The following is a 26,262-nucleotide window of genomic DNA, read 5'->3' as shown; positions in this document are numbered from 1 at the left end:
TCGCCCTTGAAGCAGTTGTACAACATCTGCCCCAGGCCAGGCGAGATTTTTTTTTTTCCCTTGATTTGCTGGAAAATCCACCCTCCTCCCCCAGCAAAATGGGATGAGACCACACACGGCAATGGAGTCAATCCACACCCACCACTGCAGGCCAGAACCTGCTGCTTTACTCAGGAAAATCACAAGCATTGCAGCAGGGGTGGAACGGGCTCTGTCCCCGCAGTAGCTAAAGCGAGACTTAAGGGAAGGTTGGGGGCACACTTCCACCCCAGCATGCTCTGGGTAACAGTTAACCTAACGACCACGTTATTACAGCGAGGCTTTATTGCTGTGTCATTAACTTGCACTATTAATGCTGGAGGAAGTGGGGTTGGGGCGCAGCTAACATTCCCCTATTTGAACTCTTTAAAGAGGGCACCCCGCTGCAGGAGCATATTAATGGACTGCACCAGGGTTTCCTAGACTTTACATAGGTGGGACCCTTTTTGCTCTGACTACATTTTTGTGGCTCCAAAAAAGAAATATGAAAAAAATGACTAAATGTTCACTGTTTATTTACTCACAGGAATGAGTACGTAGCAATAACTGGTATATTTCCTAAGGGCTGGTTCCCCCCACCCCAGGCCATGGACTGCACGTTGGCAAAGGCTGGACTATAGCAGTAATATAGCCAAGAGTTGGTAGATACTGATCCACTCCCTCCAGGGAGTCTTTTCTTTTTTAAAGGATGTGGATAACCCTAGTTGCAGCAGTTTGTGCCCCACAGAACAGAGTCACCAATCCTAGTGGGCTCCTGTATTGACATGGAGGACCCCCCCCACCCCCTTCCACTGCACCACACAGGGGGCACAAGGCATGGCCAGGCAGAGGTGGAACAGGATATGAACTTTCCCAGCACCTGAGGGCCGATGAGCTCATTTGAGAGTAACCCAAGGCAGCCAGGAGATGGCACTCGGGCTCCTTTCATTTCTGCTCATCAGCCAAGTCTCTGCCCTTAACATCCACAGCCCTATCAGAAAGGGCCACTATTAGCTTCTGCAGGACAACCTACCAGCCCCTGCGCACTCACAGAGCAAAGCTGGTGTCCGCCCCCGACAGCTTTTGGTCTAATACACCCTCCTGCCAATCCCTGCCCTAGTAGGGACTGGCCCTTGCAGCCAAGCCTCCCCTGCGCACTCTGGACATGAAGCACCTGGGGTGTGTCATCCACTCCCTTGGCCCTCTAGTGTGAGCCCCAATCCCCTCCCCTGAACCAGCCACTCCCTCACCTCCAGGTCACATCAGGAGGGAAGGCTCCCCTCGTGTTCCCCTCTCTCCACCACTGAGCCAGCCTGGCCCCTGCACTGGAAGGCCAGATGTAAGCCTCAATCTAGCTCCAACCAGTCTGACTGGGGTCACTGTTCCCATAACAGGGCATTTCTTTAGCACAGCTCACAATGAGCCCAACTGTCTAGGATAGAGCCTGTATGTGCATATGCAGGCCCACAAAGTTGGCTATTGCCTCATGTCCATCCCCCAGAGGGCTTTTCGACCTTGTTCCTTTGCCCTATGGCAGGAGTAGCTGGAATCACATCTCCTGCCTTAGCCTGGTTTTCTGAAAACCTGGAACAGATATAAAGCCAAACTCCGTCCAGACCGCTGTTCTGAAGGTGGGCATCCCCAGCAGGCTTGAGATACATAGGCAATGGGCAGTTTTCCTTCAGCTATGTCCTCTGAGTACAGAGGAATTTGCTGTTACGTTACAGTCTTATGGAGACTGGATAGCCGACCTGAAAGTCGTGCTCAAGCAGCTCAACTGCCAGATGACGACGATGCTGGATGAGCTTCCAGGACTTTCATCTTGCAGGTCAAAGAGGAGAACTGCAGCCTGGAAATCTATGAAATGGTCACCCCCATTGGAGAGGGATGGAGGAACCGAGGGAAGAAAGATACCAGCCACTGGACCATAGTTAATCAGTTTTATTCCCAACACCCTAGGAGATGCTACATCATTGGACAGGAAGCACCCAGGAGCTTCAGTGTGGGCATTAAGCAGGACTGAACAATCCAGCCACTTCCAAACCTGATGTGATGGGTGGGTGGGGGAAAGAATCCAAGACCCTGATCTCCCGCACAGCCGGTGGGAACGTGGCTGGGTGATTAGAGAGAAGAGGCGGCAGCAGAAGAGAGCCTGACCCACCAGGCAGCAGCGATCCACCAACAGCGTAGTCACGTCAGACGGACCAGGTTTCAGTTCGACACAGAGCAGTGGTGAGATAACAACTGCATGTTGTGGAGCCAGGGCTGGTTCCAGACCATGAGCTCACAGAGCAGTTTCTGCAGGGAGGGAAGCATCCCTGGATTAGTCAGCATGCAGGACGGCAGCTGGCCAATGAAGATAAGTTGGTTCACGATGCATTGCCAGAATCCGGCCCAAGGATTTAATGACCGTGACATCACTGGCCTGAACAGCACTGACACACAGCTGCTGTGTGGCTTATTGGCCTGAGTTGATGGGACCCTGTTATTTTCAAGTGTGACCCCAAGCCAGCACCCAGGCAAAGCTTGTGATGAGCCTAACACTAACTGGGAGTCAACTTACACTTCCGTCCCGGCTGTTAAGTCTCTTGTTTTCTATTTTACTTTCGCCAAATGGGGCTTTTATATTTGAAGTTTTCTTCCTGGAGTCACTACTGCTACAGCAGGGGATGAAGAGGTTTCCTATTCTCAAGCAGAAAATTTCACCTTTCGGCCAAAACTATCCAACCCTCAAAATATTTCAGCCAAAACCAGAGCTCTTGTGATTTTAATACAGCGCTGGGGTAAGTCCCGAAGGCTGCAAGTCAAGCGCCTCCTCTCCAGTTCCACTCTGTGGCTATACTGACACTAGCCAAAAGCTTCAAAATGGCCATTTTGAAGTTTCCTAACGAAGTGCTGAAATACATATTCAGCGCCTCATTAGCATGCAGGCGGCCACGGCACTTTGAAATTGACATGGCTCATCCAGACGGGGCTCCTTCTCAGTCCCCTTATTCCTATGAGCAGATAGGAAGAAGGGGACTTCGAAGTAGCCAGGGTCCTTTCGAAAAGGAGCCCTGTCTGGACGAGCCGCGTCAATTTCGAAGTGCCGCGGCCACCCACATGCTAATGAGGCACTGAATATGTATTTCAGCACTTCATTAGTAAACTTTGAAATGGCCATTTGCATGGCCGTTTCGAAGTTTTTGGCTAGTGTAGACAGCCTGTATGTCTACACACTGGCGAGACGGTGAATCTGGACAGATGCTATCTCCGCTCCTGGCCAGTGGGTGGCAGTGGTGCCTCAAACATGACTGCTGGACAGGGAGAAGTTCCCAGCCAGAAGCCCCTTACTGGTGGGACTATGGTGCCATTCTGAATGGAAATATTTCAGCCATAAACTGAAGTCATCCAAGTTCCCCAGCAAGAGGGCACTTTTTGGTGCCAAAAGTGAAGTTTAATCAGAAAGGTGGGATTACAACAAAAGCAAATCAGCAATGTCGTCAGAAAACATCTGACCAGCCCATTATGGACATTTTATCTCTGACAGCTGCAAGTTTCCTGGCAGCTCAAGTTAAAAATCCGTGTCTCCTCATCCTCACTGACTCTTGCCCCTTTTGCTTTTACTGTTCCTTTCAGTGGGGATGGTGAAAAGGAACGGGTGTAGTCATTCCCTTTTTATTTGCATTCTGAGACAAGTCAGTTTCACGCTCTGGTTACATTTAGTTTCTACATTTAGATGGCTAAACCTTCTGGGCCTTTTTGAAATTATTAAATTAATGAAAATGTTTAATTGTCAAGTCTTAAGCCATTTTTAAACAAAATTTAGGGCACAGCCACTTTAAGACGGAGGCGCTCCCACAGCGGATTACCCAAACACTCAAAGCTAAACTGAGTGGCCCCACTGCACCATGTTCTGAGAGTCGCTCCCTCACTGAACTCACAATGTGAACAGAGGAAGGGTGATGAGAGGTAACTGAGGCACAGTGACATGCCCAAGGTGTTGTGCAGCTCCCTGCATTCTGAGTTTGCCAGAGTAACCCCAGCCCAGCTAAAGGTGCTGCTTTCCAGATGTTTTAGGATGCTGCTCCTGAACACATCTGCAAAGCAACTGCATTATCCTCCTTCAAGTTACTTCCTCAAAGTTGGTGACTGGGAAGTAACCACCCCAATTCTACCAACCAATCACCATAATTCTACTAACCAAGTTACTTCCCACCCCAGCTGCAGGTCACTTTCCAGGGGCTCCCCAAGTCATCTGTTGGCTCTTGTCTCAGACCTCAAACAGAAGCTCCTGCTCTATAGTGCTGTCTTTTTGTTCTGTTTGACCAGCACCAAGTTCCATGGGGTCCTGGCCCAGGTCTGGAGCTCTTCAGCGCTATGGTTTTACAAGTCAGTTCTGTGCCAGGCATGGAACCCCGATCACGCAAGACAGTCCTGAGCCCACCTGGTCAATTACTCAACCAGCAGCTATGCCATCTTCTCTGCTCACCTTCTGCTTTGACTGTGGAGGCAAGGGGCATTTGCTGACGTCTGCGTTTCCAAGGCCTGCCCCATTTTTCTGGCACTGTGTTCCCACCAGCTCCACGTTTAGGATGTATTTCACTCCAGCCACCACCTGGAACAAGAGCAGAGATCTCTGTGTGAGAAGGACATGTCCCACTCCTGATCAGTAGCAGGAAAGTGAAGAAATCAAAAGTTTCAGCTCCATAAACTGCAACTGTCTGCAGGTGGCAGTTACGGCTGGCAAGCACTGAGACTGGGGTCCCATCGTACTCTGCTGGACAAAAAAACGGAAGGAGCACTCCAGGGCAGGAGGTTCTGCTTTGGGTGCAAGACAAAGCCTCCACCTGCCCCCGGCAGACCAAAATAAGGGGCACCCACAGCCAGGCTGTATGTTTCTGCTGGTGGTGCATATAAGCACATGCCCTGGTGCAAATAATTTATTTTGCACATGGATGGCAAAGAGGGAATGCTGGTCTCCATGCGCTGCCTCCAGCCCCAACACAACACTTGCAGACCCCTTGACAGGAAGCTAGCCAGTGGGAGCTGCTTCAGCCATGCTTGCAGGGCAGACCGTTGTTAGAGCCCCTATCCCCATGGCATTGGCTGCGCAGACATGTACGCTGGGCTCAACAGTGAGGTGCTTTGAGTGGCACGTGTGGGTGCAGCAGATCCCAAGGATCCCACTGGGCTTCTGGTTGGGAGCCACCTACGGTAAGCAGCTCCCATTGGGCGCCTGCACTCCTATCCCATCCCCTGCTGCACCCGAACCCCCAGGTCACAATCCAAACCCCCCACATCCGCCCTGACACCCTGCCCCAGGTCAGAATCTTTTCCTCCACCCAAACCCGCTCTCACCCTCCACCCCTTCCTGTATCTCAACCGCCAGCCCCAGATCACACCTGTACTTCTGCCCAGACCCTGCACCTCCACCATGAATACTACAGAAAAGTAACAGAGCCAGGAATAAAACCCAGGTTCCCTGAGGCTCAGTCCAGGGCATTCATCCATCACTGTATTTAGATCACCGTTTGTTCCTCAGAGTCAGCTGGAGACTTAAAAGTCAGTTCCACGGAAACAATCAAAGCTGCTTTTGTGCCACAGATTAAGCCAAGACGACATGGATGGATGTCTCAATTTCTAGGAGGGAGAAGCCGCCCTCTTTCAGAAACCCGGTTTCCACCCCCCGCCCCCAAGCAAATGCTGTTAGGCTTTAAAGCCACCAGGGACATGGTTTTAACCATGCTGAAGGCACTGCACCCTTGCCACAGCATTATGAGCACAAGGAACTGCACAGATGGAACTAAGCATTGCACGCTTGCAGAGACACTGCTTCTGGGCTAGGATCTGCTGGCTTCTGCCAGTCAGGGGATAGCCTCAATTGCCTTACCTCAGAGAAGAGAGGGTGGGGGGGAATTTACAGAAACACAAACATTAAGAAACAGGACAGATGTTTTGGTCCAGTATCTGGTGGGATACGGCCAACAACATTCACTGCAAAATTGTTTCATTTGGGGAAAGAAGAAAAGTTTGACCAACAAAAAACATTTGGATAGAGATGGTGCTTGGGCGCCTCAGGCCTGCACCAGGACCCTGTGGTGCCGGGCACCACGCAAAAGGAGCCGACAGACCAGCCCTAAAAGGCAACGGCTGAACAGGATGTTTGCAGCAGGGGGGATAGGGGAGATGGGCCAAGTAGAATTTACCGTGGTCAATGGGAGGGAGTCCGAGCATAAGCAATACAGGACATTTCCCGCATGCTCTGTGGACTCAATGGGTGGGGCCCTTGGCTGGGAGGCTGTGGGGAAGTAACACAGAGCAACGTTTTGGACCAGGGAAACAAAAAAGCTGCATACGAAGCATGAACTGGCTGATCATTCATAGGCCGTGGCCACACTGGGCCAAAATTTCAAAACGGCCATGCTAATAGCCAAAATTGAAGAATATTAATGAGGTGCTTTCAATTCAGCACCTCATTAACATGTTGCCAGCCGCAGAGCTGCAAAAGCACCGCTTTCAAATGCTTACGGCTCTGTGCGGCTCCATGGGAGTCCCTTTCGAAAGGGGGAAAAGGGGATTTCAAAATACGCAGTGTCCTTTCAAAAAAAGGACCCCTGTGTAGCTGAGCTGTGCGCATTCGAAAGTGGTGCTTTTGGAGCACTGCGGCCAGCAGCGTGCTAATGCTAACGAGGAGGTGAACATTCAGGCCAGGGCCTCATTAGCATGCTTGGATTTGGCCAAGTGTGGCCACAGCCATAGAGTTGAAGGCCAAAAGGGACCAGCTGACACCGGGCCTAGTGACGGACTGAGGCTTGGGAGCTGCAGGTGGCTCTTTAAAGCAGCTCCTGCAACTCTTAACAGAGGAGCAGAACAAAAGGTCCATCCAGCCCTGCATCCTGTCTTCCTACAGCGACCGATGCCAGGTGCCCCAGAGGGAACAAACAGAACAGGTTACCAACAAGTGATCCCTGCCCTGTCGCCCGTTCCCAGCTTCTGACAAAGGCTACAGATGCCATGGCACAATCAGAGTGTTAAAACACCATAGGAGGATGTAATACTAGCCAACCAAGCCGCGTTTACTTGGTCATCTAATTGGAGATTACTTCGTCAGCCCTTTGGCTGTGAGGCATATACACAACTGGCAAATGAAACAACTGAACTCACACTGCTGTGCTCTCGTGGGTAACCCTGAGCACTAACATGGCTCCTGACTAAGAGGTCAGAGCATTGCTGAGCCAGGCTGATTTCCTGCCCAGCCCAGGCCAGAGACAGTCACACCATGACCCCTGCAACGAGCCCAACACCACACTTGGCCAGTGCATCGTCTGAAGAGAGCGCTACATGGGATTTAAAATAAAGACGCTTAAGGTGGCGAATCCGCCACTTTCCCTGAAAGTTCATCCCAGCTAATCCGTCAGACTCCCCATCTGATGGACCCACAGACCAGCCACTCTCTGACTAGAGTTTCAAGTTATGCTGCTTGTCTCCCCAGCCCTGGCCAGGATCTGGGGCAGTCAGATCACGGGCCCATTATATTGAGTGCTGCAGAGGACCCTGTGCAGGACCCTGTCTCTGGGTCAGCACTCAATACGAGAGAGGGAGGGCCCCCCCACATCTCAGAATGGCCTCGCACATCAGCAGGCAAGTGCCCCCCCTCAATCCCAGACAAGGTCCCATCAGGACCCAGGGATCCCCCTGCTTCCCCCCACAACACCCAATGCAACAGAGGCTTGAAGCAGCGCTGAAGTGAACAGAGGCGACGGCAGCGAGCCTGCCCTGGTCAGGTGCTTTGGGGAGAGGCAGAGTGGGGCATGGGTCTGTGCAAACAGTGCTTGGGCGATGCAGAGAAGCATTCCTGTGGCTTGCACACAGTAACCAATACTCAAGTCCCTCGCATTACGCCCTGCACAGCCATCAGCCGTGGGTACCTGAAACAGTAGAGGACTAAACTGCCAGGTGCCCCATGACACTGCATGTACTTGTACACCTAAGCACAGCCCAATCACCTCCGCTGCACTCTTCCTGGTTCCTCTCTGCCCCCAGCTGCTCTGCCCTGCCAGCACCAGCAGAGCTGCCTTCACTCGGACCCTTCCCAGCCAGCTGCTAGTGAGCACTCCCTCCTGCCAAGCTGCGGGAGGAGAGGGGCCCTCAGCCTCTGTAGCACCACTGCTGCCCCAGATAAGCCCCTGAGCACAGACAGAATCAGAGTGGCATGGGTGGAGAGAAGAGAAAAATCCCTGGACACCCCAAGAGAGGTCATGGAGGGGCAGGGTAGGGATGGAAGCCCTGAGCCCAGCAGAAGCCAGGCAGGGCGAGGAGGGTTCACTCCAAAGGGCCACCCTGGTGCTCATACACTGATGCTAAACAATGCCCCTCCTCACCCCTGCAGTCCCACCCAGAGGTTCCCCCAGCCACAAGGTTTCCAGTGCAATTCAAGGGGCGCTGTGCCCGGGGGCAGGGAGACAGGCCATATGCATCGGAAACAGTGGCACAGGGAAGTGGGTGCCCTCCAGGGCTGCCACCCAGACATCCCACCTGCTTAGGTGGGTGCCTGCCAGAGCGGTGTTTTGTTCCAGGATGCAGAGCTCCTGGGGCTCACCAGGGGGCCATGAGCACCTGGCAGCCCATGAGTTCCCTCCCCGGCAGGGCCCCCAGCTGTCGCTGAAGGAGCCAGCGCCCATGGCAAGGTGATGGGGAGGAAATCCTTTGCCAACCCCCAACGCCACAAGGCCACCCATGGGCCAGCACTGGGAGCAGGGGTAAGGGGGGACAGAAGCCACTACCACTGGGCACCTCCCTGCTACCCCATAACCAGCACCCTCCCCGCCCCCCACCACAGGTCCCGATCTCCCCATGGCTGTGGGGCTTCCCCTACAACCAGCGCCGCCGCCCTCACTCAGCTCCAGGGCTCCACGCAGGGACCCGCCCCGCTCACCTGTCTGCGAGCCCGCACCAGCCGCTCCGCCCGGTAGAGGTACAGGCTGTTGCTGACCAAGTTATAGGCCTCCACCGCGAACCGCAGGGCTTCCTGCACGTCCGGATCCGAGAGCGGCGCCTCCTCCACCCCCCCGGCCAGGCCGGCCCGGCTCAGCCCCGGCCCGGCCCCGAGCAGCAGCGCCAGCGCGGCCAGCAACACACCCGCTCCGCAACGCCGCATCGCTGCGAGTGTTCAGAAGCCCGCGGGAGGGCCAAAGAAATAACCCACTGGCTCCGCCCACCAGAAAGCCCCGCCCCTCTGGCTGGCCCCGCCTCCATGTGGGCCCCGCCCCCCGATGGCCCCGCCTCCGAGAGAGCCCGTGTTCTGCTTATCTTCCTTCCTTAGCTGGCCCTAGTGCCTGGGAGAAGTTCTCCCCCCACCCACGTGGTAACCAGCCCCCATCCTGGTTCTCCTTTACACACCTCCTCTTCCCCACTGCCATTAAACCCCCCTGGGCTCCCAGGGCTGGACTTCTGGGGGTACCTCAGGGGGCCCTTAACGAATGTGTTCAGGGCTGGAGGCAGCCAGGTGCCTGGACACTCCTGGGCTGGCTGCTGAGCTCAGCTGCAGCAAAACTGGCTCCCCCCGTCTGCTGTTAACCCCTCGCTCCTCACCCACCCCATCCAGCCATCTGACAGCATCCTGCCCTAGACCCCAACCTGTTACCACCGACTCCTCCCGTCTGCCTGTCGCCACCCCCCCTTCGGAACATGACACGGGCACAAAAGTTGATGAGCTTGACGAGTGGAGTAACAGAAACGGGAACTGCTACTGTGAGCTTGTCAGTGGAGGCATCACCAGAGACCACGCAGGATGTCTGGCTGAGGATGATACCTACAAGCCACCCACGTGCCGCAGCTGTGACAAGAGGCAAATGCAATCCCAGAGTGGATCAGGAAAGAGATTTCCCCTGGAGATAGGGAAGCATTTAATGCCTTTAGAGCAAGCCCTGGGAAGATCTCATCTAGAACCCTGGGGGTAGCTCTGGCCACTATTGTCAAGACAAATAAATCAGGGGTGATGGGAGAGGCGGGGATGAAGGGTCATATGCGTCCATGCCACACAAGGTGGGGCATAGGGCCACAAGCAGCAACTCGGGGGGAGGGGGGTTGGGATCATCAGCAGGAAGCGGAGTGACCTGGCCCTAGCCTGCTCCACTCCCCTGACTCCCAGCCATGTCAACTTAGGGGGAAGGGGTAAAACCACACCCCACACTCGCCAGCTGCAGTGAGAAGCAGAACGACACAGCTGGGAGCCAGGGGAGTGGCATGGGCTGGGGCTGGGTCACTCCTTACCACCAACTGTGAGTGCTGGGGGGATCCCCAACCCCTGCTGCGGGCGCCAGGCTTGGGAGAGGAGGCGTGGGGGCAGGAGTGGAGTGCAGAGTTCCCTCTAATTTTTTCCACCCATGGATGGAATAAATTTCATTATGTGCCCCAGTCGAAACACACGCTGCCCCCTGTGGGCAGCTGGAGGTGTTGTGCCAATCAGCCGGGTGGCACCTGAATCTCACAGGTGGCACTGGTGGAGCTGGGGCAGGGCAGGGATGGGAAGAGGCAGAGCCTAGGGCAGAAGGGAGGATGTCCCAACCCCAGCCGCCTGCAGAGAGCCCTAAACCCAGGGGTCCCCAGGCCCTGCACCCCATCTGCAGTCAGATGTGGCTCTCATTCAGCAGGGAGAACAGGCAATGGGGACGCAGCACAGAAGCCAGGAGCAGTCAGTACAATCCATCTTGGGGACAGGGGCCCTGGAGTGGGGGCCTGGCCCTCCTTTCTCCCTCTCCCACCAGAGACACTGCCCCACTCAACTGCCCAGTTCTGATTCACGCCAGCCAGGCCCCTCCTCCCTCCTTTGTCTTGTTACCCAGGGAAGAAAAGGGTCACCTGGTGGCCTAGGTTACAAAGAGCCTGGAGGCCTATTGCCTCAGTGTGAATAGTCATTACACTGAAACTCCCAACACCACTAGGGACTAATGCTGTGTCTAGGGAAGTTGAGGCACACACCCTGGGTTACAACATGACATCAGGAAACACACGCGACCTAACCAGGGGACTCACATCGTCACACAAGTCACTTGGTCACAGGGTGACACAGGGGGAAGTCATAAGGTGGGGAGGCTGTCACATATCTGGTGGCTCCTGGCGTCCTTCCCCTGCAGTGATGCTAATATAATGCAAATGTTTTAATCCCGCTGTCATGGCATGAAGTCAAACACCTTACACAAGTCTGGTCACAAGCCACCTCCCTCATCACCTTTATTAACCAAACATACAATCTCCTCAAAGAATGAACTCAGCTCTGCCAAGACCCACTTCTGACAGATAACCCTTCTGTGGGGTGTCACCGTCCAGAAGGGGTTTTTACCCAAAGCTTTCGCCTGAAAAATTGAACACTGGATGTGGTCATAGAGGTCCTGTTGGGGTTGTCACCTGATGTGCTGATCATGCCATTGAGCCTACTTACCTGCCCTCTGGGGTGCCCCACCACCTGGCCCTCGTGGGTCAGAAACTCTGGTCTTTCCCAGCTAAGGCATAGAGTTGGGGTAACGGCCCCCAGTGGAGCAACACATACACTGAACCAGCTCAGCTGTAGGAGGGCCTTGATAGCTTCCAGGAACACGACCCTCAAAAGCAACAAGAAGTCCTGTGGCACCTTATAGACTCACAGCTATTTTGGAGCAGAAGCTTTGGTGGGCAAAGACCCTCTTCGTCAGATGCATGAGTGGGGGGGTTCCAGAGGAGGATCTAAATATATAGGCTCATGAAAAGGGAGGAGCCCCAGTCAAGAGAAGGTCCAGCATTGACAAAGTCAGTTCAGTCAGGGAGGACGTGGCCCGTTATCAGTAGCTCATGTGGAGGTGTGAACATCAACAGAGGAGAAACTGCTTTTGTAAAAGGGACTAACACGCCAAATAAATCTGTCTTGTCCTGCGTCAATGTTTTATGCAGAGCAGTTTTATAAAGTTAGCTCTTTATCAGAGCTGTGGCTCCGCCTCCCTCCAGCACAATTATTTACATTGGGCTTGATAATAAACAAAAGTATAAAAAAGGAGGATTTCAGTGAATGCAAGTGAAGATCTAAGTGACAGAGTTGTAACCCTGTTAGTCTGTAACTTCACAAATAACAAGCAAGCCCAAATAAACAAAACTCATCAGCTAATCCTAAATACTGAGGCTATGTGTATACTAGGCAAGTAAGTCAACCACAGACATACAGTTCTAGCTACGGCAACTGCGTGGCTCAATTGGACATATCTGAGCTCGGCTAACTTGGGTGTCCATGATGGGGAAGGTCAACGAAAGAATTTCTCTGATCGACCTCCCTTCCTCACATCTCGCGAGGAGTACAGGCATTAATGGCGGCCCCTGACAGGTTGATTTCATGCGTCCATACCAAAGATGCAAAATCGAACCCTGGAACATCAACCCTGAGCAGGTCAACACTAACCCTACCAATAACCCTAACCCTGTGCAGACAGCCTAAGAGAGCTGATCACAGATCGTAATTCTCACCCTGTCCTTATCTCAAATGCAATTCTTCACAAGCCAGAGTTGATCTTTCTCTGGCTCGTGGCACCTTATAGACTAACAGATAATTTGAAGCATAAGCTTTCACGGACAAAGACCCACTTCATCAGCTGTATGTGGGGATGCAGTTTCAGAAGAGGATTTAAAGAGGGAGTCTCAGTAAATGGGAGGGCCAGAGCTGACAAGGTCTATTCAGTCAGGGTGGATGTGGCCCATTATCAGCAGTTAATGTGATGCTGTGAACATCAAGGGCGGAGAAACTGCTTTTGTAAGGGGCCCGCCACTCCCAGTCTCTGTTCAGTCCTTGATTGATGGAGTCAAATTTGCAAATGAATTGCAGCTCAGAGATTTCTTTCCATTTCCTTTTTGAAAATGTTCTGTTTAAAAGGACGGCTACTTTTCAATCTGTTACTGAGTGTCCAGGGGGACTAAAGTGTTCTATAGGTTTTTTGCATGTTACCGTTCCTGATGTCTGATTTATGTCCATTTATTCTTTTACGTAGAGACTGTCCAGTTTGGCCAATGTAAATTGCAGTGGGGCATTGCTGGCACACGATGGCTTATATTATATTAGTAGATCTACACTACACTAGTAGGTACAGTACAATAAAATGACTCTTGTCCGTATTTGCTGACCCCTTCAGAGGAGTCTAATAAATTAATGATGCATGATTTCCCTTTATAAAAGCCATGCTGAATCTTCACCAACAAGTTGTGATCATCTTTGTGTCTGATGAGTCTGTTCTTCACTATAGTTTCAAGCAATTAGCCTGGTACTGACGTTAAGCTAACTGATCTGTAATTACCGGGGTCACATCTGACAGTGCTCCCTGCAAACTGAGCACTTGGGCAGCCACCCAGGAGAGATTCAAATGCCACCCATCTGATTAGCAAAGCACCCACAGCTGGCTGTACATGTTTCTACTGTTGGTGTAAATCCACACATGCCTTGGTGGTCATAACAAAATTTATTCTGCACATGGATAGATAAAATTAGAGGGAGCATTGACATCTGGAGCCCTGGTTTAAAAACTGTCATTACTTATCATCAAGTTATCTAGTTCACAGGCTGATTTAAGTGATAGATTACATACTATAATTACCAGTTCTACAATTTCATATGTAGTTGCTTGAGAACTCATGGGCGAGTACAGTCTGGTCCTGGTGACTTATTCCTGTTTAATGTATTGGTTTGTTTCTGTTAGCCCTTAACATCTGTTACTGTAAAAAGTCAAGAAATATCACATCAACTGCTTCCCCCACATCCACAAAGTTTGCTGTCCTAGTGAAGAAGGATATCAGGATGGTTTGACATGATTTGTTCTTGACAAATCCATGTTGACTCTTGGTTTTCAGCTTACTAGCTTCTAGGCACTTACAAATGGATTATTTGCTCTACTGTCTTTCTAGGGATTGAAGTTAATCTGACTGGTCTATAATTCCCTGGGTTGTTCTCATGCTCCTTTTTTTGTAGATGGATACTTTATTTATTCTTTTCCAGTCCTTTGAGATCTCTGCTATAAAAAGATCCCTCTGCTGTAGAGCTTCAAGCCACATATACATCAAACTATGCTGACTGGCCTTTATGATATTCCCATCCCTCAGCTGAATCACATGTTAGCTTTTCTATTACTCTAGCTGGTCAGCCTACAGGTACCCAGGTAATCCAGCTTGCCCTTTTTGAATATTGGCATAACATTAGACTCTTTCTGTTTTCTGGAATTTAGATTTATTAAAAATTATCATAAGTAGGGGCAATGATCTCCTTGGCCAATCATTTTAGGAGACTTTGGTAAAGGTTATCCGGGAGTGTTCATACATAATAGTAGTTGTCTTACAGCCTCTTGAGTTACTAATCAACTGCATCATCCTCATATGATACAAGCACATTATCCTATTTTTTTCAGTTACAGAATAAATATATTTATTGAACATTTCTGTCTTTTCTGCATCATTAACAGTTTGACCATTTCCATGTTGTAATGGCTTACACTGTTCCTAGGATTCATTTTATTCCTAATACACTTTAAAAGCTTCTTATTGTCCTTACCCAGCCACCCACAGATTTTTCCCAGATGTCATTAGCTTCACTGCTAAATTTTCTGTGAGTTATACCTTCTGATTTAGAGCCATTGCTATCTGTTTCCCCCTTTTCCATTTGTTATATATTCCTTTTTTAATTATTGCTTTCACTTTGCAGCAAGCCAAGAAGAACTTTTAGCTTAGGCCATCCTCTTTCTTCTGGATTTTTATTCGCCCAATAAACTCCTCTTAATATCTCCCAATTTTCATTCCTTTTTTCTAAATTTTTCCCCCCAGTCAGTTTTTCTCATAATTTTCCTCCACTTTGGAAAATTGCCCTTTGGGGCCCAAGTATAGGGTCTGACTTCTGTTAACCCATATTGAATGTAATCGGATCATGATCACTGGCCCTTAGGCAACCAGTGACTGCTCATCCAGCGATTCATTCCTCTTTACTCATCGCGATGAGGTTCAAAATATGGGTTGCCACACTTTGGGCATGACACCGCTTGCACTAGAAATGCAGCCTGTTTGACATTTAGCAATGCTAGTGATGCTTTATAACTGGTTGCTTAAGCCTTCAGCAGATGGGTCCCAATTTTAAGTCCTCCATAGCAACCCAGTTGAAACACAGAGCTGGAAGGGACCTCAAGCGATCACTGAGACCGGTTCCCTGCACTCATAGCAGGATCTAGCACCATCCATGACAGATTTTTTTTTTTAAATCTATCTGCCCCAGACCTCTAAATGGCCCCCTCCAGGATTAAGCTCACAACACGGCCTTTACAAGGCCAATGTGCTAACCATTGAGCTATCCGTCCACACAGAGGGGTGCTGAGGGAGCATGTCATTCAGGTCTCTGGTTTGAGTCAGTGGTTTCTAATAGACCTCGTTTGCATCCCCATACAGACTGAGCCAATTCCTGTGGGCGGAACTAGCTGAGGAAGTGGCAGACCCCCACCCCCTTCATTGTCATATCAGCTGCACACACAGGAGGAGGAAATTCATTTGTCACTTTAACTATCCAAAGGAGGAATGACCCTGCCAGTCTTACAGGAGAAACTGAGGCACAGTGCAACACCCAAGGAGTCAATAGCAGAGCTGGGAACTGAAGGCACATCACATGGGTCCCACCTCTGTCCCACTTCCTTGCCCAGGCATAGCTGGGCCCTGTAATGTAGACAAGCTTTTAATCTCTCTGCAAAATGGGGCTAAAAGAAGTGCCCTAGCATACAGGGCAAATGTGAGCTAAATAAATACATGAACCACTGAGACCAAGAAGTACCTGAGACTGAACCCTGTTTGATTACTCACACAGCCACAGCATCTCACCACTGAACATACAGCACTGAATTTAGCCTCGCATCACTCACCTCCTCCTCAAGGAACAAAATGATTATGACCCCTCCCACTTTTACCAATGGGGAAACTGAGGCACAGTGACATTACTCACCCCAAGGTCATGCTGTGAGTTTGAAGGTCGAGCAGGATGGCTGGGGTTTTAGTGGGAACCAAGCTCATAGTAGCTAATGTTCTGACAACGTGCTTTATCCCACCCCAAAAACTGCTCTGAGTTCCGGGTCTTGGTCCAACCCGGCTCAGGAACACATGGTGAGCAGGTCAGAGCTACTGGCTGGTTAGTCACTGAGGTTTGCTCCTGTTAATGATGAGATGACTGTGAACTGAAGATGGGCTCTGCCATGGATTGGCCATGCATGGGGCAGATGCACCACCTCTGTCTCAGCTCTTCTCCTTTATCCCCCGCCCCCAGCCATACCCTCCACCACACTCCGGGAGCTCAGGGTCTGGAACCCTCATCAAACTGGAACCTGAAAATTAGCCAGTTCCTGCACACCTGGACTTTGAACACCTGTTTTATTACACAAGCTATCGCCCCTGAGGGCTGAAGGAACCATTGTAACTGTGACCCCCACACCCCATATTCTTCACACGGATTGTGTTATGACATGAATATGACATAGCTAAGATGTGTTTTAGGCAAGATGGGTCATGTAAGATACCATTGGAAAGGTTATAATTCACTGAATGTGATTATCCTATTTGTATGAATGTATCATGTCTGTATCTGAGGTTAGATACACTGTCCATTTGCCTATTACAACTGTGCTCAGACCCAGGAATTGCCCGAAAGACAAAGTGCAATCAGCCTTGATGGGCCATTGGAGGGACAATAGGACTTTGAAGTTGCCAATCTCCCCTCCTCCTGAGAAGTTTTCTGGGATGCTGCTAACAACGGTTGACTCAGGGATGCTTGAAACACGGAAGGGTCATGTGACTGAATCAGCTGGTCCTAGATTCCATGATGGAATAGAAGTACTTTCACCAGTAAACCAAAGTGCTCCTGCCACATGTATAATCTGTGTAAGGTGGAGGAGTGAGTTAATTTTGGTTCATTCCTCACTGAATCCCCATCTAAGATGACTGCTGAAATCCCCAAACGCTAAACAAGGGAGAAAGGATTGGGCCAGGCTGGAAAAGGCGTTTGGCCTGTGTGAAGGAATGCCTGGAATTTTAAGCTGCAAGCAAGAGAAGGTTGTCCTCAAGAAATTCTGCAATTTGGTTTAAACCATTAGCGTAAGAAATTACTGCTGGTAGCCAGGTTCTTTAGCGTACAGTCAGGTCTCAGAGTACACGACCCCACTCTTACATGGCTGACCCCGATTCCTACAGTAAACCCTGGAAATGCGCGACTTCCAGTTGCTCACCCCCAGCCCTGGCTCAATCCTCCTGGCTCCACACAGCCCCAGCTCAGCCCCTCCCCAGGTCAGCTCCGCTCACCACCTGCACATAACTCCTGCTCACACCCCATCCCCACCCGCAGAGTAGAGCGTAAGAATGGCTTATCACGTCATGTTCACAACACACCTGTTAATGCATCCCAGAATCATGTTTGCTTTTTTTGCAACAGCATCACACTGTTGACTCAAGTAGTATAAGGGGTCTACCATCAATCAAACTTTAGCCACGCCCCCTTTCCCTTTACCCCACCGCTTTCACGGGAAGTCCTGCCCACAGCCATTTTAGCTCTGCCTACCTGTCACCGGAAGTCCCGCCCTGGCACGTGACTTCCGGGGTGTGGCCTACCATTAATCAAACTTTAACCACGCCCCCTTTCCCTTTAGCCATGCCCCTTTCACCGGAAGTCCACCCAGCCCTTTTTGCTCCACCCACCCCCCATCACGAGAAGTCCCACCCCCTTAACCCTTTCGCCCCTCCCTCTGTACCAGAAGTTCCGCCCCAACCCTTTAGGCACACCCCCTGTACCGGAAGACGTGCCCTTGGGCTAGTAGTCCATTCGGGTCAAGTGGGACACGCGACTGGAAGTAAAGGGTGTCATGTGACACCTCGAAGGACTCGCCCCGCCACCCTCTGCCAATCAGAGCATAGCGCTACCCCCAGAAAGAGGCCATCTCTTTCCAAGAGCACGTGTTTCAGAAATCGTGCAAATGCTGAGTGGGAAGATGGACTCCTTCACCACCCCTGCCAGAAGTTCGGACTTTGTTTATGTGCCGACGGGTCTCCCCCACATGTGGAGAAAGCGCTACGTCAGCGACAGCTCCGAGGGGGAGGCAGTAGCCGAGGGGAGCCCTTTGACCCAACCCTTGCTGACGGATACACTGGAACCCGACCCCCAAACCCAACCACTCTCGAGGCAGCCCGACAAGGTAGATGGCCTCTCTTTGTCCACCCCTATGGAGGAAGGAGGCCGCAGCTTGTAGGAGTCAGACAAGGAGAACGGAAAAGAAGCCAAAGAGGTAAAAAACGAATGAGCAAGGTTGGGGCGGGGGTGGTATAATGGGATTTTGTGTAAAAGACAAAAAAAAAAAAACGAAAAAGACCACAGGATCTTACATTATTTTCTTTGTGGCAATCTCTCCACAGCTCGACGAGGCCTTCCTAGAGGACCCTAAAACCCAGCACAACGTTGTGTCAGAGAACGAAGATGAAATGAGCCCACCTTGTTTTTGCTCGACACCGATACAAACCACTGAAGATAATGCCAAGGATGATGGCTATGAGGAATTTAGGAAGAGACTTGGTGTGGAACTGGCTGAGCCAGTACCACATCATCAGTGTAAACAAGTTATGCGTTTGATTGTACGTGTTGCTGTTTAGGCTGTCCTTAAGCACTGCCTCAGGGAAAAGGTTTTTGAAGACTGTGAGGGCTGTGTCATAGGTGCACCAGGCCAAAGGCACCAGGACTGTGTGACTTGGACTTCTGCAGATATAAACTGCAAGCTTAAGGGCGTGTGTGGTGAACTGTGTTTGGAAAGCTTGTTAAACACTGTTATTGCCATAGGTCACGCTGTGCAATGTCTGTGTTTAACTCAAGAACATTTAGCGCAAGGGGTGACCTTGGTAAACGCAGTGCAATTTAATCAAGACCCTTACAGCCTTTTAAAGAAAATGACCAAACCAGAAGACGCTTGCTTGGAGCTTTATATTGACCGCCTGGTGCGTACAAAATGTTACAGAACCCTGCTTAAGAAAAAAACTGTTTGTAGGCTATCTAAAAGGATTAAGTTAGAAAATGGAGAAGGATCATATATGAGATATAAAACTTGGCGGTGGTAAATATAAACAAGTATTGAAAAGAGTTTTTGCAACAATCTGTTTTTCTGTTAGAAGGTTTGCATGGCCTTTAAATGAGTAAGTTTGGGTGGCAGACCATGGTCTGCATGTCTTTTTAAAATACATAAATAAAAGTTTTGTGAGGGTGGGACTGGCTATTTAGTGAGGTGTGGTTAAACCATTAAGTTCAACAGGGTGTGTCAGCTCTATTGTACACAAGCCCATGTCCCTATACTATACCCCTTTCAGGGGTTTTTCTGTAAATGGGGACCCCTTACACAAAAATACAAGAGCTAGCTGGGGTCTCACAAAACTTTTATTTATGTATTTTTAAAAGACATGCAGACCATGGTCTTCTACCCAAACTTACAAATTACAAAGAATGAACATAGGCAAATAACACAGGAATGCAGGAGTAAAATTAGAAGGGCTAAGGCACAAAATGAGCTCCAACTAGCTACAGGCATAAAGGGTAACAAGAAGGCCTTTTACAAATATATTAGAAACAAGAGGAAGACCAAGGACAGGGTAGGGCCATTGCTCAGTGAGGAGGGAGAAACAGTAATGGGGAACTTGGAAATGGCAGAGATGCTTAATGACTTCTTTGTTTCGGTCTTCACAGAGAAGTCTGAAGGAATGCCTGACATAGAGAATGCTGGTGGAAAAGGGGTAGAGTGAGTTTTTGAAATAAAAAAAGAACAAGTTAAAAACCATTTGGAAAAATTAGATGTCTGCAAGTCACCAGGGCCTGATGAAATGCATCCTAGAATCCTCAAGGAGCTGATAGAAGAGGTAGCTGAGCCGTTAGCTCTCATTTTTGGAAAGTCATGGGAGACAGCAGAGATTCCAGAAGACTGGAAGAGAGCAAATATAGTGCCCATCTACAAAAAGGGGAATAAGAACAACCCAGGATATTACAGGCCAGTCAGCTTAACTTCTGTGCCACGAAAGGTAATGGAGCAGGTAGTTAAGGAAGTCATCTGCAAGCGCTTGGAAGGTAGTAAAGTGATAGGGAACAGCCAGCATGGTTTTGTGAAAAACAAATCATGTCAAACCAACCTGATAGCTTTTTTTGACACGATAACGAGACTCGTAGATAAGGGAGAAGCAGTGGATGTGGTATACCTAGACTTCAGTAAAGCATTTGATACGGTCTCGCATAATATCCTTATCGACAAACTAGGCAAGTCCAACTTAAATGGGGCTGCAATAAGGTGGGTGCATAACTGGCTGGCTAATCGCACCCAGAGAGTAGTTGTTAATGGTGCTCAATCCAGCTGGAAAAGCATAACAAGTGGGGTTCCGCAGGGGTCTGTTTTGGGACCAGTTCTGTTCAATATCTTCATTAATGATTTGGATATTGGCATAGAAAGTACACTTATTAAGTTTGCAGATGATACCAAGCTGGGAGGGGTTGCAACTACCTTGGAGGATAGGGTCATAATTCAGAATGATCTAGATAAATTGGAGAAATGGTCTGAAGTAAACAGGATGAAGTTTCATAAAGATAAATGTAAGGTGCTGCACTTAGGAAGGAATAATCTGTTTCACACATACAGAATGGGAAAAGACTGTCTAGGAAGGAGTACAGCAGAAAGGGACCTAGGGGTTCTAGTAGATCACAAGTTAAATATGAGTCAACAGTGTGATGCTGTTGCAAAAAAAGCAAACATGATTCTGGGATGCATTAGCAGGTGTGTTGTGAACAAGACACGAGAAATCATTCTACTGCTCTACTCTGCGCTGGTTAGACCTCAGGTGGAATATTGTGTCCATTTCTGGGCACCCCAATTCAAGAAAGATGTGGAGGAATTAGAGAAGGTCCAGAGAAGAGCAACTAGAATGATAAAAGGTCTGGAGAACATGACTTATGAAGAAAGGCTGAAAGAATTGGGCTTGTTTAGCTTGGAAAAGAGAAGATTGAGGGGGTAACATGATAGCGGTTTTCAGATATCTTAAAGGGTGTCATAAGGAGGAGGGAGAAAACTTGTTCTTCTTGGCCTCTGAGGAGAGAACAAGAGGCAATGGACTTAAGCTGCAGCAAGGGAAGTTTAGGTTGGACATTAGGAAAAAGTTCCTAACTGTCAGGATGATCAAGTACTGGAATAAGTTGCCAAGGGAGGTTGTGGAATCTCCCTCGCTGGAGATATTTAAGAACAGATTAGATAGATGTCTATCAGGGATGGTGTAGATAGTTGTCGGTCCTGCCATCGGGGCAGGGGACTGGACTCGATGGCCTCTCGAGGCCCCTTCCGGTCCTAGTGTTCTATGATTCTATGATTCTATGATTTAAAGGCCATGCAAACCTTCTAACAGAAAAACAGATTGTTGCAAAAACTCTTTTCAATTCTTATTTATATTCACAACTGCCAAGTTTTACATCTCATATATGATCCTTCTCCATTTTCTAACTTAATCCTTTTAGATAGCCTACAAATAATTTTTTTCTTAAGCAGGGTTCTGTAACTTTTTATACGCACCAGGCGGTCAATATAAAGCTCCAAGCAAGCGTCTTCTGGTTTGGTCATTTTCTTTGAAAGGCTGTAAGGGTCTTGATTAAACTGCACTGCGTTTACCAAGGTCACCCCTTGCACTAAATGTTCTTGAGTTAAACACAGACATTGCACAGCGTGACCTATGGCAATAACAGTATTTAACAAGCTTTCCAAACGCAGTTCACCACACACGCCCTTAAGCTTGCAGTTTATATTTGCAGAAGTCCAAGTCACACAGTCCTGGTGCCTTTGGCCTGGTGCACCTATGACACAGCCCTCACAGTCTTCAAAAACCTTTTCCCTGAGGCAGTGCTTAAGGACAGCCTAAACAGCAACACGTACAATCAAACGCATAACTTGTTTACACTGATGATGTGGTACTGGCTCAGCCAGTTCCACACCAAGTCTCTTCCTAAATTCCTCATAGCCATCATCCTTGGCATTATCTGCAGTGGTTTGTATCGGTGTCGAGCAAAAACAAGGTGGGCTCATTTCATCTTCGTTCTCTGACACAACGTTGTGCTGGGTTTTAGGGTCCTCTAGGAAGGCCTCGTCGAGCTGTGGAGAGATTGCCACAAAGAAAATAATGTAAGATCCTGTGGTCTTTTTCGTTTTTTTTTTTTGTCTTTTACACAAAATCCCATTATACCACCCCCGCCCCAACCTTGCTCATTCGTTTTTTACCTCTTTGGCTTCTTTTCCGTTCTCCTTGTCTGACTGACTCCTACAAGCTGCGGCCTCCTTCCTCCATAGGGGTGGACAAAGAGAGGCCATCTACCTTGTCGGGCTGCCTCGAGAGTGGTTGGGTTTGGGGGTTGGGTTCCAGTGTATCCGTCAGCAAGGGTTGGGTCAAAGGGCTCCCCTCGGCTACTGCCTCCCCCTCGGAGCTGTCGCTGACGTAGCACTTTCTCCACATGCAGCAGAGACCCGTCGGCACATAAACAAAGTCCGAACTTCTGGCAGGGGTGGTGAAGGAGTCCATCTTCCCACTCAGCGTTTGCACGATTTCTGAAACACGTGCTCTTGGAAAGAGATGGCCTCTTTCTGGGGGTAGCGCTATGCTCTGATTGGCAAAGGGTGGCGGGGTGAGTCCTTCGAGGTGTCACATGACACCCTTTACTTCCAGTCACGTGTCCCACTTGACCCGAATGGACTACTAGCCCAAGGGCACATCTTCTGGTACAGGGGTCGTGCCTAAAGGGTTGGGGCAGAACTTCCGGTACAGAGGGAGGGGCGAAAGGGTTAAGGGGGTGGGACTTCCAGTGATGGGGTGGGTGGAGCAAAAAGGGCTGGGTGGACTTCCGGTGAAAGGGGCGTGGCTAAAGGGAAATGGGGGCGTGGTTAAAGTTTGATTAATGGTAGGCCACACCCTGGAAGTGACATGCCAGGGCGGGACTTCCGGTGACAGGTGGGCAGAGCTAAAATGGCTGGGGGGGGAGGAACTTCCCATGAAAGCGGTGGGGCTAAAGAGGAAAGGGGGCATGGCTAAAGAGGAAAGGGGGCGTGACTAAAGTTTGATTGATGATAGACCCCTTATACTACTTGAGTCAACAGTGTGATGCTGTTGCAAAAAAAAGCAAACATGATTCTGGGATGCATTAACAGGTGTGTTGTGAACAAGACACGAGAAGTCATTCTTCCGCTCTACTCTGCGCTGGTTAGGCCTCAGCTGGAGTATTGTGTCCAGTTCTGGGCACCGCAGTTCAAAAAAGATGTGGAGAAACTAGAGAGGGTCCAGAAAAGAGCAACAAGAATAATTAAAGGTCTAGAGAATGCGACCTATGAAAAAAGGTTGAAAGAACTGGGCTTGTTTAGCTTGGAAAAGAGAAGATTGAGGGGAGACATGATAGCGGTTTTCAGGTATCTAAAAGGGAGTCATAAGGAGGAAGGAGAGAACTTGTTCTTATTGGCCTCTAAGGATACAACGAGAGGCAACGGGCTTAAACTGCAGCAAGGGAGGTTTAGGTTGGACATTAAGAAAAAGTTCCTAACTGTCAGGGTGGTCAAACAGTGGAATAAATTGCCAAGGGAGGTTGTGGAATCTCCATCGCTGGAGATATTCAAGAACAGGTTAGATAGATGTCTATCAGGGATGGTTTAGACAGTACTTGGTCCTGCCATTGGGGCAGGAGGCTGGACTCGATGGCCTCTCAAGGTCCCTTCCAGTCCTAGTGTTCTATGATTCTATGGATGTGGCCCTCCCTGTGTTCATGTGGGAGGAGGTTCCAGGGCCTGGCTCATAGGGCAGTGTAAGGGAACCTAAGCTGATGGAACAGGTGGGTTCAGTGGAACCCCCAGTATATCAGGTGGCCCTTTGGAGGGGACCCATCACCGTGACCATCTAGTCTGACCTGTGCACCAAGGACCAGAGAACACCCACAAAGTAAAGCCAAAGGCTCTTGGCTTTTTCCTGCTGGTACTGGGTCTCATCCTGCTCTAATACAGGAAATTAAGAGATATGTTGCAGTGTCCCTGCATGGCTGGCCCAATGGTAGGCACCTTTCATTCTTCCATCAGTCTCCTACCCCCCAAACCTTATTTCTAACCCATTTCCCAGCACAACAGCCTGCACCCCCTCTGCGCTGCTCCCATAGGTGCTGCCACACACCCCCAGCTTGGTTTCCATTAGGCACCAGGTTTACAGCTCGGCTCGGTGACTCTGTGCCCCCCCACCATACAAATTACTCCCTCTCCCCTAACTGCTCCCGTCTTGGCCTTCAGCACCGCGTGCACAACCGTGGACACCTCACACACAAAGTATTCAGGGGCCAAGGTTGGAATCCAGTCGCCAGCCACCCTGCTGGGATTTGGCTTTTGCAGACACTCCATGCCTGGGCCATGGTAAATTTGCACTGGTACAGCCCCACGGATGGGCTGGGACCACCGTGAGCATCCACTGCAGGTCTGTCACAAGAGGTCATGCATGGGCAGAGGCACGTTAGCACCTTCCAGCGGCGGTGTGGGTTTGGGGCAGGCGGAGCACTTACCTCTGCTTAGCCTCTCCGTGCTGCCAAGCTGGAACTGGCCCCTGTAAGGAGCACAGAGCAGGAATGGCACCCAGCTCTCCCCTAGGCAGCACCACATACCCACTCCCTCCTGCGCTCTGAACCTCCTCCTGCCCCCCTGCCCCAGCCTCACCCCCACTCGCAGAGGCAGCACAATAGATTTTTTTAATCACTCGACAGCCCTTCTTGGCTTCCTCCTTATCTCCTAAAGCTCCAGGTGAAAGCCAGAAGCTGCTTTGATTTGTTGGTGGGGAAGGGAGCAGAATATGTGGCAGGAGGCAGAAAATGCAGCTCAGATCAGAGACCCAGCACCACCAAACCCTAGAGCATCAGTCGGAGCTCTTTCCACTCGGGCTGTTTACCAAGCCCAGCTTGCCACCCCCTCCTTTGGCTGCACAGATCGGGGCAGTTCTCAGGCAGCATACGGCTCTGGGCATTATTTGTTACAAGCACCTGCAACGCTGCTTCAAGAAAGCAGCTAAGGGGAGAATCCAAGTTTGCCCTACCTCAAAGCCCTCCTCCCTGCTCCCCACACCCCCACCCCCCAGCTCCTGAGCTTGCCACAGCATCTTCCTAAAGCAAAGTGCTTAACAATTGGTAGCCCATTGCTCCAGATGGAAGAGGCTCCAGCTAGCGGAGCGTTCCACCTTCCAACACAAACAGCTTCCCAAGTGGGGCTCTGATGGGGATAACTGCCTGAGTTGGTAAAGGAGAGCTGAGTCCCAGATCCCCTTCTGTGCCAGGTCATAGAATCATCGAACACTAGAACTGGAAGGGACCGTGACAGGCCATCGGCAGGACCAAGCACCATCTAGAGCATCCCCGATAGGTGTCTGTCTAACCTGCTCTGAAATATCTCCAGCGATGGAGATCCCACAACCTCCCTAGGTAACTTATTCCAGTGTTTAACTGCCCTGACAGGTAAGAACTTTTTCCTAATGTCCAACCTCAACCTCCCTTGCTGCAGTTTAAACCCATTGCTCCTTGTCCCCAGTTCAGACCTTCAGTGCCGATCTGCCCCGCGTTTCCGTCATGGAAAAAACTGACTGGGGTCTTTTTTCAATCACTGGAGAGATCTGGGTAGGTGTGAGTGCTGCGTTACCTGGACCAGGAAACCAGCCCTGTAGTGCTGATCCATGGTGCCTGTGACAATACCGGCGCTGCTCCCCCGTCTGAGCACTGCAGCCCTGGAACCACAAGGACCAGAAGGTCCCTTCCATTTTAACTCCTCCTGTGTGTTCAGGAAATACAGCTCTGCCTGTGAGCTTACCTGCCCCAGCTCTCGGGCCTGGCTCTTGGCTAAACACCAGCAAAGCCTCATGCTGCTGCCTGGCCCAGGAGAGAAGCTGGGGATCTCCTCAGTCTGGGGAGGCAAAGGGGACCTGCAGGCCCAGCTGTGCAACATCCACACACACAGCGACACGGACAGAGGGAACACAGCAGCTGGGCGTGACCAGCGACTCCAGGGAAGGGACGCCTCTTTGGTTCTCACTGGAGCTCTTCCATCAGGAGCGAAGTCAGTTCAACACCATCAGGGATGTTCCCCTGGGAGAGCTGGGAGCCGGCAGCCTCAATTAGTCACCTGAGCTCCGTCCCAAAGACTGCGGGGGACCTAAAGCTGGTTCCTGCAATGCAGTAGTTCA

General features: G+C 50.2%; 1 protein-coding gene across 1 annotated transcript; it reads right to left on the bottom strand.

Moving 5' to 3' along the window:
* Window positions 1–1,944: 1,944 nt before the first annotated feature.
* On the bottom strand, window positions 1,945–9,202 carry CST6 (cystatin E/M). The gene is made up of 3 exons (XM_075005389.1): window positions 8,936–9,202; window positions 4,490–4,615; window positions 1,945–2,316 (listed from the first exon to the last, which is right to left on the bottom strand). The coding sequence occupies exons 1-3, from the start codon at window positions 9,155–9,157 to the stop codon at window positions 2,230–2,232; spliced, it is 435 nt and encodes a 144-aa protein (XP_074861490.1). The 5' UTR covers window positions 9,158–9,202; the 3' UTR covers window positions 1,945–2,229.
* Window positions 9,203–26,262: the final 17,060 nt, after the last annotated feature.

Source organism: Carettochelys insculpta, chromosome 11 (genome assembly GCF_033958435.1).
Source record: "Carettochelys insculpta isolate YL-2023 chromosome 11, ASM3395843v1, whole genome shotgun sequence".
Lineage (NCBI taxonomy): Eukaryota > Metazoa > Chordata > Testudines > Carettochelyidae > Carettochelys > Carettochelys insculpta.
This window is presented reverse-complemented; position numbering and strand designations above follow the sequence as displayed.